This window comes from Amphiprion ocellaris, chromosome 19 (genome assembly GCF_022539595.1).
Source record: "Amphiprion ocellaris isolate individual 3 ecotype Okinawa chromosome 19, ASM2253959v1, whole genome shotgun sequence".
NCBI lineage: Eukaryota > Metazoa > Chordata > Actinopteri > Pomacentridae > Amphiprion > Amphiprion ocellaris.
The window spans coordinates 22,644,725-22,659,960 of NC_072784.1; the positions used below are offsets into that span (position 1 = coordinate 22,644,725).

A 15,236-nucleotide genomic window follows, 5' to 3' on the forward strand; every position below is an offset into this window, starting at 1 on the left:
TGCGAAACCTTTGGTTTTTTTCACCTCTCTGGAAATGGATGGGAAGAACTTATAGGCTCATATAGATTCAACTGCTCTTCTTAAAATTAATGTACTTCTCAAATATGTTTGTTTAGTGGTGGAGTGTTTACAACTCCCTATTGTTTTCACAGCATTCAACTGTCCAAAAGATTTGTGTTCAAGTTCCTGTTGTTAAACTACAGAAGATCCTGCCTTCCCATTTGTCCACTTTCTGTTTCACCGCTCTCATTCTACTCTTATCCATATAAGCCTGCCCATATGTTTAATGTATTTTTTCCACTAATTCTTCTCACAGTGCCGTGTCCTAACTCTCTACACTAAGCACTTCTGGCAACGTTGCTCTTATCCAAACACTCATCACATAACAGCTGGTTCTAATTATGCCATACTTCCACTTTCATGTCTTTAAATTAGTCCAAAAGCCATTTATTTGACTCTGACACCAATACCCCGATTTTCACCGACCTCCCGCCCCTACCCACCAACGTATGCGCACACACTCACAACCACACCTCATCAGTCAGAGGGTCCCTCGCCATGGCAACAGTAAATGAAAGCAACCTGAAAGAGCCCCCAGTGAGTGGCGGATGCTGGGGCTGCCTGCATTGTTGGAGGGAGGATCTGGCAACCTGCAATCACAAGCCCTCTATTCAGGCCCTCTTTAGTATTACTCAGCAAGTCAGGATTTACTGCATCATGGCTTCCGTTCTTTTCAGCCCTGACTGGCACATTGGCATGAGATAAGTGCCGCTTGGAAACGTGGCACAGTGGCTGCTCATACACAATGCTCCATTGCTCTTACACTGTTTGTGTGTGCGCGAGAGTGTCTATGCATGCATGTCTATGTGTGCATTGTGCACAACCTGTAATGAATCTTAATTATGTTTTTTTACGGCTTCCAGGTCCTGGATATACGTCCAGAGTCAGACACTATGCTCAGTGAAGGAACAAGGGTGTGTGCTTACTGGAGTGAACGCTCACGCTGCTTATACCCAGGCTACGTTCGGAGAGGTGAGACATCGACTTTTTATTCAACTGTATGCACACACAGTCACTTTTTAGCACATAGGAGGAAGTTAATGTATGTATCTTGCAGGTGGTTCATCTGATGAGGGGAAGCAGGGGGGAGTGATGGTAGAGTTTGATGATGGAGATCGAGGGAAGATTTCTCTCCCAAACATCCGCCTGCTGCCTCCAGGATACCAGATTCACTGTGGGTGCCTCCTCTCTGTGTAATTGCTAATTTGACCTTTCATGTTGCAATGTATTGTCTAGCTGTAAATGCTGACAAATCTTCTACCCTCTGTCCTTTAGGTGGGGAGTCATCTCCTGCCTTGCTGCTACCCAGTGGGAAAACAGCCAAGAGAGGTTCCAGTCTGGAGCAAGCCCCCATCAATGACAAACCTTCTGACAGACTCAGCACTAAAAACACTGTAAACAACACCCAAAGTCTGACTGTCACTAAAAGAAAACCAGGTAAATTGTTTTTCTTGAAAACCACTAATTTCAACTCAAATTTCCCAGAAGTTGCAAAAAAGAAAAGCAAAGGGAAAAAAACAGATTATCTGGAGTAACAGAATCACATGCATTATTTATGTGTTGTTTTAGCAAATAATTTAAGTTACAGCTCATTTGAGCTTCAGTTGATTGAAGCATTTTAACAAAAATGCCATGTGTTTTAAGCAGCCTTATTGAATCAAATCAAAATATTTTTTAATTTACTATTTTTATACAAAATTACTATTAACCCTCCTGTTAGGTTCATTTCTCAGGAACAGCAATGATGTTCCTGGGCCAGTTTGACCTGGGGCATGTTTAATTATCCAAAAATGGTAGTAAAAGTTGTTTATATCTCATTATTAACCATTTAAATCAATATTTAAAGCAATTGTGTTCTTTACTTCTCACAGATCATGGTTCAATGAGGATAATTCACTTGTTTTTCATAAAGAATGCATGTTAAAACTTTTTAATGTACACTGGAAAGACCTCTATATAAAATACAATAGTTTTACATGACATTGATTTTTAAAAATATTCTTTTACATTTTGAACTTTTTTCTTATTTTGGAATTGATAAATTAACAGGGGACACCTCTTCTGTTCAGGGTGGGTTTGCAAATATGTGAAATAAACCATTTTCATTGTATATGTTGATTACACTTATTAAGCCAAGCAGAAAAAGTTTCATACCAAAAAAATACTTCAAACATTTAAAAAACATTTTTTTTAGCTTAAAATGGGCCAATTTGACCCGCAACATAACAGGAGCGTTAATTTAACCTGACATATATCAGCTATCTGAAATGCAAGTTCTTGTTGATAATTCAGTATTCAGTATGTTTGTGTACAGTTAGCTGCAATCCAGCATAATAGTCTTGCAAAAGATACTATTAGTAATATTCGGTTTTTGTTCAAACTCTAGTATTTCTAATATTTTCAACATCATGCATATAAAATTAGGGTGATAAAATTAACAGAATTGAATCAACACACTTGGCGTAGTCTCAGTATAAAATCAGAAGCAGTGGAGAACAATACGACTTATTGTGGGTCTATTTTGTTGTATAGTTTTACAGTAAACAGGTCTTCTGATTAAAGTGGTTAGAGTACAGTAACTACAAATGAGCCACAGCCATGTCTCATCATTTGTGATTTGCTAAATCATATGTAACGTCTTTTCTTCATTCTAGGAAGACCGAAAGGGTCTGGAAAAAAGCAAAAGCAGCAGCAGGTGGAAAATGCCAACAAAAATCCTTTACCTTTCCTGGGTTGGTCTCCATTAGCTAACACCAGGAAGAGAATGTCTGACAATCTATTTCAGTTCAATGGGGCACCCAGGAAGGCCTTGAGAGGGAAGGAGGATGACCTGTTCTCCTTGCCTCAGACCCAGGTACTGGCCTCCATCCCAAGCAAAGGCCTTTTCAGCAGCAGCTCATTTGAGGTGGACTCCTTCAGAAGCATTGCAAATGGCTACTCATCCTTCTGTACACAGTCTACAGGACCAAGTACGGGTTTATCTCTGGGCCACAGAAGTGGGCTGTATAGTGAGAAGCGCAGGCAAGAAAATGTGGTTATGCCGAGGGCCAGGAAATCTGGACAAGAGTTCCTGGTCAAGTTAGATCATGAAGGAGTGACTTCCCCCAAGACAAAAAACAGCAAGGCTCTGCTGCTGCGAGGTGGGTCTTCCAGTGTGAGTGGTATGCCTAGGACGGAGGCGTACTCTCACCCAGTCCTGCTGGTTAAAGACAACAAAAAGGGTGGTGCCTCCAGGGTAGAACTTCTCCTGAAAGGAGCTACACCCCAAAAAAAGCCTTCTCCATCTCTGAGCCTGGGGGATTATGGTGACTTGGGCTTCAGCTCTCACAGAGAGTGTCACAGCTCCTACTCAGATCTGGATGATGACGAAGAGGAAGAAGAGGAGGAGAGGAGTAGGGCTGCACTGGCTGCAGCCTCAGGAGGTCTAAGGACAGCTGGCCGTTTCCTTTCTCGTCTCTCTGTCTCCTCCTCCTCCTCTGGTTCTTCAAGCTCCTCCTCTTCAGGCTCTCTGTCAAGTTCTAGCCTGTGTTCCTCTGACAATGACTCGTCCTACAGCTCAGAAGATGAGGATAGTTCCACACTGATGCTGCAGAGTTGTCTGTCCTCCCACCGTGGGCTACTGCAGCCATCTGAACCCTCCACTTCTACCAGGCCTCGCCAACACTCCTTTGTGGCCAAAGCTGTGGCCGTTTCCAATGCTAAAGGAGGCAACCCTGAACAGATGTCCAACAGCAAGTCCTTGAAGAGGAAAGAATGCACTAACTCCACCTCTAAATCAATTAAGGAATTTGTGAAGAAACCGAGAATGCTTCCAGATGACAGCTCATTTATTCCAAGGCCTAAGATGTCTGCATTCCTTGCAGGACGACAAATGTGGAGATGGTCAGGAAACCCTACACAGGTGAGAATTTTTATATATATTTTTTTTTTCATCTTTGTACTACATGTATTGTCTAGCTGATAAAGATTTACCTTGTTTTCTTTCATATCATTTCAGATAGCTTAAACTACTATGTCACTAGAGGTCAAGAAATGTCAATAATAACCATCATTATCAAGGAAGATTGGTCAAAGTGTCTGGTTTTCCACAGAGGCGAGGTCTAAAGGGCAAAGCCAGGAAGCTTTTCTATAAGGCCATTGTGCGAGGCAGAGACACAGTGAGAGTGGGCGATTGTGCTGTGTTCCTCTCAGCTGGACGCCCTAACCTCCCATATGTAGGTCAAATTGAGAACTTCTGGGAATCCTGGACCTCCAGCATGGTAGTCAAAGTGAAGTGGTTCTACCACCCTGAAGAGACCAAGTTAGGAAAAAGGCACAGAGATGGCAAAGTAAGTCGTGATGGGACTGGGCACACTATATTTGTGACGTATGGAACTTTTCAAATGTCCAAAGTTGTTTAAATCAATCCAACTGGACTTTAAGAAGGTTCCTTGAAGACGTTTCACCTCTCATCCAAGAGGCTTCTTCAGTTCTGGTGGTGGTTGATGTTGCCTCAGCTTATAACCTCTGTGAGGTGTGGTCAGTGTTATTCACATTCCGACGACCATTGCCAAGGTCCGTCTGGCTCCTCAACGATGGTTGTTGGGAGCCAGGGAGTGACAAAGGGGGTCGTTGAAATGCAAGTTTCACCGAGCCCTCGTATGCTAATGGTGGTCATTAGCATGAGTCACCTCACCTGAGTCATTCTGCTGAGTAGTTCTTTTGGGGAGTTTTGAAAGGACCTGATTGTAAATTGGCGAAAGATGATGTCGCAGACCACCCACCCTGTTCTTAAAATGTCTTCAAGGAATCTTCTTAAAGTCCAGTTGGATTGATTTAAACAACTTTGGATAACCATGACCTGGATGAATGAGAAACTACACAGACAACTTTTCAAATGATGTTATTCTTTCTTTGTTAATTTATGGATAATATGATACAACTAACCCTGTCATTTCCCTATCCAGCACGCCCTGTACCAGTCGTGTCATGAGGATGAGAATGACGTCCAGACAATCTCACATAAGTGCCAGGTGGTGAGCAGGGAGGAATATGAGTGTCTGACCCGCAATCAGAAGCTGAACAGTAACTCCCCAGAACTCTACTACCTGGCTGGGACGTATGACCCCACCACTGGTCAGCTGGTCACTGCTGAAGGGGTTTCTATCATGTGCTGAACCTCCATGAGGACACTATGGCGGACTTCTTTGGAGGAAGGATATGCTTTCAACTATGAGACTGCTCAGCCTTGCAGAATGACAAACATTCCTTGGGTATGCCTCAAGGACTCATGGACTAAATGTCAGTGCCAAAGCAGGGCTGTCTGAGATTACACACTGGAGTCTTTTGGCATCTAACCTTTGTGGAAGCGAAGGGGATGTCCACAACTGGTTGATTCTTTCATGAAGAATTGTAAAAAGTCTGGGTCTTCCTGGGCTTCACTAAATGTAATAAGTGGTGTTTGAATCATCTAACTAATCTTTTTCAAAGATCCTATGTGATTGATAGTTCCACAACTTGTTTTAAGACTCATGCTTCCAGCTCCTATCATGCATCACCAAAGGAGAGCTGAGAGTGCATGAGACTGTGCAAAGTAAAATGAAGCTCAATAGTCACCGTGGACCAATTCTTTAGAGGCAGCCTTACCTGAGGGAATGGAAATGAAAGAGAGGCATAGACCTCACCCTAGGCCTCTTCATTCCAGGGAAGTTGAAAACATGTATAGGACATAAAGTTGATGTCTGTAAATATTTAGAATTTTTCCCAATCAAGCCATACACTTCAGTACCTCTCACCTGTCTTAACTGTTCAGGTGTACATTGTACAGTTCGATTATTGTATTGTTGTCTGTTGTCTATATGTACATAAAAGCTATTTTATATAGGAATTTATTGTATATATGAGATGTATCTTTCCATGTTTGCAATTGATTTATTTTTATATGGGTGTAGAATACATTATGTTGTGTTTTTCCTTTGCTTTGGGAAGTCAAGATTGGAGATGTTAGTGTTGCACTGCAAATGCCCTGCTGAGACAGACCGAGACAGACAGAGCACAGACAAAGACAGAAGGATTTAGTCTATAACAGGACAAGACTCGCTCTCTGAGAGAGAGGGGTCACCCTGTTTAAAAAATACGTCAAGTGGCTTTTTGTATAAGTGTTCTGTTACTTCACCTTTTTGTTAGCCTTTAAAAAAAAACAAAACACGTTTTTATTTATGTATCTGAGTTGGTCATCCTTGCAAAGCAGATCCCACTGGACTGCAATCACGGGTCAAAAATGATTTAGGATCAGTGATATGAGTGTACTATTATGACACAATATTTGTGTGTGATGAGTGTCCTGGCATCACTATAATCATGTCCACACAAATCAATTTAGAACAAGACTGGGTCATTTAATAAAAATGTGTTAAATGTGCATCAGTGCATAGGTTTGCACATTATGGCCTACAAAATACCAAAGTGTCTTTAATACCTTAATTTTCTTTTATTTAATTTCTTAAGCACCTGTACTGAACTCAAATCAGAAATCACTGGTAACTTAGAGAATATTTTTCCTCCACCGTATGCATATGTATTGGCTTTGCATTGTGACAATGGTTTCTTGCAAATGTACCTGCAGTTTTGTTTAGTACAAAATGCCACCTGGAGGTGTTACTATGAAGGTCAAAGTACTGACAAAGTAAGATGTTGAGTACTGATAATTTGATGAAATCAGATTATTTTAGTTTTGTTAGCCATCTGCGTCTATATTGTATAGTATACACACAAACTCAATGCTAACTGTGAAGGACAATCAGATTCACAAAGCAATGGACATAGAATAGGTTCACTCAATCTGAAAATTACTTAAGTTTATTTAAGTTGTGCCAAGTACATTTTCTCTGTTTTTGTCCTGTTTGATATGCAATTCTGAGTTTGTTTGTTTTTTTTTTGGTCACAAAGTTTTATTTTGTTTGCCAACATTTTATTTATTGTCAATGTTGCTGTTTGTTCATGCCAAGAGCGCTTTATGAGAATGTGACATTGTTTCTCTTGGTGTGATGTCGCATTTGCATTTCTTAAATAAAACTGGTCTGGTAGAGACCATCTAGTGAAAAGAAATAAAGCAACACTGGATTATTCTCATCCACAAACCTCTGTGAATGAATTCTATTTTGGCTGTGTCCCTTTCATCTTACTGTGCCTACCATTTTACAGCACCTGCCATTACCCATCAACACATTTATGTTAAGCCCAGTATTATTATTTTTTGCACATATGTTTTTAAAACTTAGTTTTATCAGAAGACTAATGTGAAGGCAGTTATTTTCTTTGATTTAAACACAGAAATAACAGTAAATGTGCAGTAAAACTGTTGCCACACACCAATTTCTATGTGTTTACATCACAGACGGTATACAGTTTACATACTGTATGTGGGTGATATATATGTGGTGGAGTAAAAATTAGATTGCCACTCCTTGTAAGTGACAAAAAGAAAGTGAGATATTTCAGAGGGTCCCTGTGAATTCAGAAGAACACAGATTGAGCAGGCTTCATAATGTGACTAAGACATTGGCTTTGAAAGACAAAATGAACAAAATTTTATCTTCCAAATGATGCAAATATACGCATAATAAAACCAAAGATACAATATTTTTGAAACAAATTATCACTTTCCAAGTGTAGGTGTACTGTTTTCTCCACATGTCTAAGGTAGATTTGTTGCTGTTGTCAAAGGAAGGAATAAACAAGTATCACTTGAATATAACAATTGCCAGAACCGCAAGTCAGTAAGGAGTCTTCATGACAAACTCGCACTCATTCTTTTGATCATTTTGCTTTGCTTTTACTGCTGCTGGTTATACTCTTTATTCCTACCTACATCACATGACTGATTTCTTCCTCAACCATCCCCCAGCCTCCACCTCTTGCTAGTTTCTTATTACTGGATGCTGTGCAGCTCTTGCCTTGTTGTGCATTATGTATATTGCATATCTCATTTATACGTCCATGTTTGGCTCTGTTCATACCCCATCGGGAGGTTTAATGTGCTCCCCTTAGAATTTTGAGGCTACTTGGATTCATTTGCAAAGCACCATCAAGCACAAAGCCCCTTTTTTGCCAAATTCTTTTATTTGTTGCAATAAATCCTTTGATGTAAGTGTCTCTGGCTGAACTAAGTTTATGTGAGCTTTGTGTTCTTTGGTAAATACAGCCAGATCTGTCACAGCATCATATAAAGCCTGCTGGGTTTATCTGCCAAGCTCTGTAAATATGATATTGACTGATTTAGAGATAGATATGAATTTTTGTGATTCATGAAAAGTATATTTGCCTATTTTCATTTGAAAATAAATTGATCCATTGAAAGTGTATCTGTAGGGGTGGGAAATAAAAAACCCAAAAAACATGATTGGCCCAAAAGCTACTAAAACTACCATGTTGTCCCCAGCCCTCGAGCAAGTCTGTTGGCATTCAGTGTGTTCATGTTTTTAAGATTTGTAAATGTGCTATTTCTGTATTTGTGCTGCAATTTTATATATAAACCTGTGGTATAGGATTGAATTTTTTATAGATGATATAAATCTAACAAAAATGTAAGATTTTATTCAAATTCAATGTTTGTTTCTGATCAAAATAAAGAAATTTATATATACATTTTTCATATCTCTTGAATGAGGGATAGAAGTAAAGAAGGGTGCTCTCTAGTGGATCACAAAGCATGATACATCATACAAAAAAACAGACTCAGACTGAAACGCCGTTTTATTTCCCCCCCTCAAATTTTGACTCAATAACAAAGCCTAGTTTCATGAATTTTTAGTAGAGCACAAAGTGCCAGCAGCAATATGTACCCTTCTCTGTGCACTACCTGGAGCAGCAGGTATATTCCTCTATCCACCCACACTACCCATAACCTACAGCATCTGTCCATTTGCATACATGCTCATCAGCTTTGACAAAGCCAATTTCTGTAACCTGAATCAGTGAAATAACCACTGGCTAGGCCTGAAGGAAACACAATATGGGTCAGTGACCTTTCTCTGCAGGCCCAGGGGTCTTTTTGTCCTGCATGGAGCCTGAGCGCCGGCACCCCTCCCCCTAATGCCCAGACAGGGGCTAATGGGCACATCAGTCATCTCCAACAGTGGCCCAGTGAACACAAACAGTTCTGTTTACCACCACAACCTTTTGTGTTGACTAAGGCCACTGCCCCGTGTCCGAGCCATGGCCCTTCCTGCATCAGCAGCACAGGGGTAAGAGGGACTCTCCACACCACTCGAGCTGAGGACAGGGTTAAGAGTGGGTGTGTGTAGAAGTAATAAGATTGTTGTCGTGTTTTGAGATGGTGTTCCTTCATTACCCCTCAATGCTTAGAGACATGCAGTCAGCACAGTATTCATCAGGGATCTAATAATGTAATTTTGGGCTGTAATTAGGATCTTTTCGACAAATTATACCCTAAACAAGCAAACATGCTGTATCTGTGGAGAAGATAAGGTCACTGAAACAGATCGGTGCTCCAAAGTTATCACTGTTCTCTTCTGGACTACATTTTAAAATGTTTAATGTGGGTTCTGTTATCTCTCATTCAACAGACCGGTCTGCCTGCCTTAAGTTTCAGTGCCCGTCTAGTTCAGCTTGGTCAGCATCCAGACTGTTACCCAGTGTCAACAGGAGGAATGCTTTCCTGCACAAATATCTACACCTCATAAATGTCTCGCCCTCTCCTTGACCCTGTCTGGCCTCTGACTGTGAGGGGGTTGAGAAGGGGACAGACAGCCTGGTGCGAGTGTGTGTGTGTGTGTGTGTGTGTGTGTGTGTGTGTGTGTGTGTGTGTGCGTGTGCGTGTGCGTGTGCGTGTGCGTGTGCGTGTGTAGCCATGGGGTAGAGGTGAGGTTTTGGGTCTTAACAAGGTGCTGGGAGAAGAGAGCAGGACAAACAGATCACTCAGGCTATGACTGCATCTTTATAAATGGCAATAATGCTCTGATCATTCATTTTTTTGAGTATATCAGCTATGGAGCCATGGTGGACTAACCTCAATGATACAGGCAACACAGACATTTTGAGCAATTTCTCTATAATATGAAGTAAAACTGCAGCTAAAGTCTGAGAAACATAAAGCATCTTTGCTTTCTACATTTGAATATACACAAATATTAAAGAGCGACATTTACAAGTAAGAGAAATATGACATGCATATGAAAGCAGCAAATGCTAAGTGAAATTAAATGCTCGTCTGAAAGTAGGTCTTTTAGTAGGTCTGATAATAAACAAGACCCCTATCATTTTGTGCAAAGACTCTATTCAGAATCTATAATTAAACAACTTTAGGTGCAAGAGACCCTGAAAAGCTGCAAGTGTGTGTGTGTTAACAGCATTAGTAATAAAAAGCCTTCAGAGGTGGACTGAATGCTGAACCACCTGCTGTTTGCAAATACCTACACTTCCTCATAGGGATACGCTGGACTAATCTGTACTCCTATGTTGCATATGCCAACACACAGTCAACTCACTAACTGCGCTGTGTATTGCTTGCTGTGGCTAAGATCCAGCAATGCCACCCCTAATCCATTTCTCTGTTGCTCATTATTAGTGGCTTGTAAAGATTCTGTATCAGCTATGCTAAAAGAGCTTTTCACAGTATTACATGGGATTACTGTTGCTCCTTGCTACATATGTTGTGGACAAACTCTAATGTAATATTGCCAACCTGTTTACATGGCAGTGACAAAATAACAAATGCATGACTCATTCTCAGGGTCTTTCCCTATTTTTATTTGTGGGTTGGAATGAGTCCTTTATCCCAAAATCATTCCTATTTTGTCCTTCTGTTGTATAATACAGTTGTGTCTACAAATGAATCAACAAGGAAAATAAAAAGGAGAATTCAGCATGTTTGTCCACTCAGGTAAAAAAAAAAGGAGAATTTATTAGTCACGCACTCTCAACAATCTCAGATATGTATCATACTTAAACTGCTCATTTATTTCATATTTACCCAACTTGGCAATATTCACAGAATACAGTGTAATAAAGGGATGGTTTGAATTTTGAAATGGGTCTCTGAATCCAAAAGATTAAATCTCTTCCAGCCTCAGCTGTTTTTTTTTTGCACAAGCAAAGAAAAAAAAAGAAGAAACATGAGGGTAGTTCAACATTCAGCTGAGCCAGTTTTTCCACACAGTCAGAAGAGCTGCTCATCACTTGTCGCTCCTGAATCAACCTCCATGCTTACATGAATATGGGTTTTGTCAAGCATGTATGGATGTTTTCGTGTGTCACATTACAAAACAATACTCTGCCAACAGCCGCAGTTGTTCTCTCGCTGTCCGCAGTGCGCTACTGACCTAACAATAGCAGGAAAAATTACAGCCTGTCATAAAAGGGGTCAGGCGCCTTCTCATACTATCTAAGTGCAGGACAGCTGGAAACACTCTATATCTGATAAATAATAAAGAAACACCTTTGGCCGTCTTAACAGGATGATCAGTTGGAGCTTATTTAATTAGTCTCATCCAAAATCCAATCAAATTATGGCATAGGTTCAAAATAAGATTTTAAAGCAGAGAAACTGGGAATGAATTCCAAAGTAGCAGGTATAGTTCTTGTCTCAACTCTTATAATTAACCACCTCAAGTAAAATAAAAACATCCACATCCAGTACTGGGTACTGAGACTAGAGTAGAGCATTATGGTTTAGTTCGTTCAGATTATTCCCCTTTCTTTCCACATCTTTCTGTGTTGTGGTGTTTGTGCATTCCTGTGTTGACAACCCCTCCGTCTAGTTCTCTGGGGTGTTTACCCCCTTTCACGGTAGCAGAGAAGCAGCTCCCACCATCCCATCTCTGTTTACATTGCTCTTCTCCTCTATTTACTTTGTGCTCCAGAGCCCTGGCGCACCATGCTCCAAACAGCTGTTCCATTATGGGATAGAGCAGGGCGCTTCAACCACACAGTGCTGCCACACAGCTCTCTAGGACAGCCCACCATAGTCGCTACCACGATGACTGCCTGGCTCCACTGGCACGCCTGCCATTGTTGCCATAAAGCTCAGTCTCCTTCAATGCCTGAGTGGCTTGTAGGCATAGAAGCAGCCAGGGCAACTGTCAGAGATTGTCTTGAAACCACAAAACAAATTTGCCAAGTTCAGCTTTTGATTAAGTTTCTCCGTATGAGATGCAGTTCTGTGGTGGTTCAAACAAGCAGCAATCATATCCAGATGATCTGGAATAACTGGTACAATGAAACAAGGCTTTTTTTATAGTAAGTCATTACAAAACAAGCTGCTTTTTTTTTTTTTTTTTTTAAATCATTTTGGCACATTTTCTTTAGGTACCCTCTCCTGCTCCTGATGACATCATCTATAGTGCTGTTATATTTGCCTGTCTTGCTGTCAGGTAAAAGGAAGACTATTGTCTATCCTACTGCCTTAGGGGTCATCCTATACCATGAATCTCCAGTGAATTATTTTTACCCTTTGCATGTTCTTTTTCCTGCTGGTGCGCACAGCTGGTGCTGAATCAGGAGACAGGAAACCTAAGAGAATGGCCACCAAGCTTCCACAGGCTCCCAGTGGACCAATGCCGTGCCCTGTGGCTACAAGGATGGGAGACACTCCATCTATCACAATACAATAGCTGCTGTCTGGGGCCAGTGGAATATGAGCCTGTCTTGGTCCATACAGTATGTTCCTCTCCATGTATACAAGTGTTAATATGTGAACTGGGACCAGTGTGTGTGTGTGTGTGTGTGTGTGTGTGTGTGTGTGCGTGCGTGCGCATCTTTTCTCTTCCTGTCGTGCTTCTGCACATGTATGATTACATTTGTTTTATATAGCATACAGGCATAGAGTGTCTCATCAAATCTCAAATTATCACATCATCATAATACATAATATTGATATATGAGTAGATATTAATATTATGTATTTAGATACGTTATATATTAAAGGAATATAAGTCCCGCTTCCTCTCACTACATTGAGTTGTATGTTTTTGATTCTATGGTGTGGACAATGTATTGTTAGATTTTGACCTTAACCCCCTTTACCCTGATTTCCCTCCAACTGTCCTTCCTTTTTGTTCAAAGAAGTGACCAGGAAGCTAGTGCAGCACTATAATAAAGAAAACCAGAAGGAAAATCTCCCTTACTCTGACATGCAGGTGGTCAAAACAACTTTCAGCACAGACCTCTCAGGGTGATGAAGACACAAGCAGCTGCAGACTCACACTGAGAACTTCATTCTCCTATCCAGCCTAGCTCCGTAATAGCCTCACCCACGATAAAAAGTGGATATCAGTGTGTATAATGGCATGAGTGGTGAGTGAGCGTATTAAAGAGAGAGAGAGACAGAGCATGAACTCATGCATGCATGCCTGTGTATGTATAAAAATGCCTGTCATAGCAGGATATAAAAGAATTCTGCCCAGCTGCCAGGCCTCCAGCACTGGTTGCCAGAGCCCTTAAACACATCCATGTCCTTCACTGGATGGCTGTGCTCTCCTCTCCTCCTTGTTTATATCTAGCACTTTAAAAATATACAATCTGCTTAGATACTAGGCAGTCATAAGCTCCATGACTGGCACTTGGACATCTTATCAACATGAGTTGAAGCCCCTGGGCAACTAAGCCAGGCTTTGATCAGACATTTTGGAGACATCTCTCATTTTCTTCAAACAAATCCAGTGGGGTTGCTGTGCTAAATTCGAAACAAACTCAAAGCACTAAATGTACCTTGTGATGCAGAAACTAGAGACACTTCCATATATGGTCTGTTTAATGAAGAGGCGAAATGCTGGAAAACAATCTGCATGTGAGGAGAAAAAGAAGAAAAATGTAAAAGAGAGGTGGGGACACAAAAAAGGTGAAAAGAAATCCTGTCAGAGAGAGGAGAGGGAAGATCACAGCATGCATGGGCCACGCTATGAGATCAGCTGACAAACATCTCTGTAACCTTGGCAGGGGCAAATCAGCATCCATCTCTTGAATGGCCGGTGACAGTTGTTATGTATAGAGACCCAATTTCCCCTCATATTTTCTCTTGAATTTTAGCCATGCTACCTGTCAGTGGGAGAGACACAGAAAGTGAGTGAATGAAAGAAAGAGATAATAAAGTCAGGCATAGGGTCTGCAGCTGAACAGTAGGAGAGAACGTGAAAGAAAAGGAGAAAAAGAAAGATGTAGACAAGAAAGAAAATGAAACCTAAATGGACCAATTCAGCTGGCAGAGCCACACAGAGAATTCACCTGAGGGTAGTCTCATGCCCTGTTTGTGTCTCCATGGAGACAGGCCTCCTGAGTGTGGGCTTCTGTACAGACTGACAGTAGTTCAGCTAGCTAGTCCTGCTATTGATTTCCACACAATTTCAAGATCAGCGGAAAAAGCAAGCCTGTGGTCAAGTCCACTGCTGCAAACTGAACCGGTTGGATGACTGCAGAAAGCACCTGGGCATTCTTGTCACTGTTTACAATCATTTATTTGCTTGTATTTCATTTGTTTTTCTAAGTGGAATCCTATAATGGTATGCACCCTTGACTGAATTATAATTTATAGCTCTAAACACAACAAATAAAGTATTTTCTCAGCTGCCATCAGATTTTTGCCTGGGAAATCTCCAGCTTTAAATATATTGAGGTTTAAAGACTTCAGCCAACTTGGTTAAAGACTTGATAACATCTCGTAGTCTAGTGATTTGAGATACAAATACATCTGCAGTAAAGGGCATATTCATCTTGTATCCTGCATGGTTATAAGCTCCGAGGAAGTTAATGACAAGGCTTTTTTGTCATCTCTAGTCACTCAGCTCCACTTCCTTTTCTATGATGACTATAGGAACCAGATCAGAGGCTCAATATAGCCTTTATCTGTGGTCTATTGGCCAGTGTCAGCTTACAGGCCCCACTCTGTACACACAGCACATTATGGAAGTTTTAATAGGTGATCAGAGCAGCTGTTGCTGGCACAGCGTTGATTTACTGTGGCTAAGAGAGGGCTTAATGACTATAGAGGCAGACAGCTCTTAACCCTTTGATGTGCGGTGGATAATGTAATAGGATCAGGTAGCCCCCATGGGAAAGTTGCATGTACGCTCATGTGCTAACGTAAGAATACACTAGCACAAACGCTTTTGGAATGCAATTACACTAAACGTCTAAAAGCTCCTTAATAAGAGACTGCCAACCATTTACTGCTAGTACCTTAC

The 15,236-nt window shown here is 41.0% G+C and overlaps 1 protein-coding gene across 8 annotated transcripts in view; it reads left to right on the forward strand.

Moving 5' to 3' along the window:
• The window catches only part of LOC111564614 (BAH and coiled-coil domain-containing protein 1), a 65,781-nt gene extending 57,089 nt beyond the window's left edge, over window positions 1-8,692 (forward strand). For 7 of the 8 annotated variants that reach the window (XM_035945463.2, XM_035945466.2, XM_023264300.3 and 4 more), the window contains 6 exons: window positions 924-1,032; window positions 1,118-1,234; window positions 1,336-1,497; window positions 2,715-3,961; window positions 4,152-4,388; window positions 5,007-8,692. In XM_035945463.2, coding sequence (XP_035801356.1) covers window positions 924-1,032; window positions 1,118-1,234; window positions 1,336-1,497; window positions 2,715-3,961; window positions 4,152-4,388; window positions 5,007-5,216 — 2,082 coding nt within the window. In that variant the 3' untranslated portion in view covers window positions 5,217-8,692. Of the gene's footprint in view, window positions 1-923; window positions 1,033-1,117; window positions 1,235-1,335; window positions 1,498-2,714; window positions 3,962-4,057; window positions 4,389-5,006 lie in introns of those variants that run through there. The other variant, XM_035945469.2, reaches the window with a different exon arrangement.
• Window positions 8,693-15,236: the final 6,544 nt, after the last annotated feature.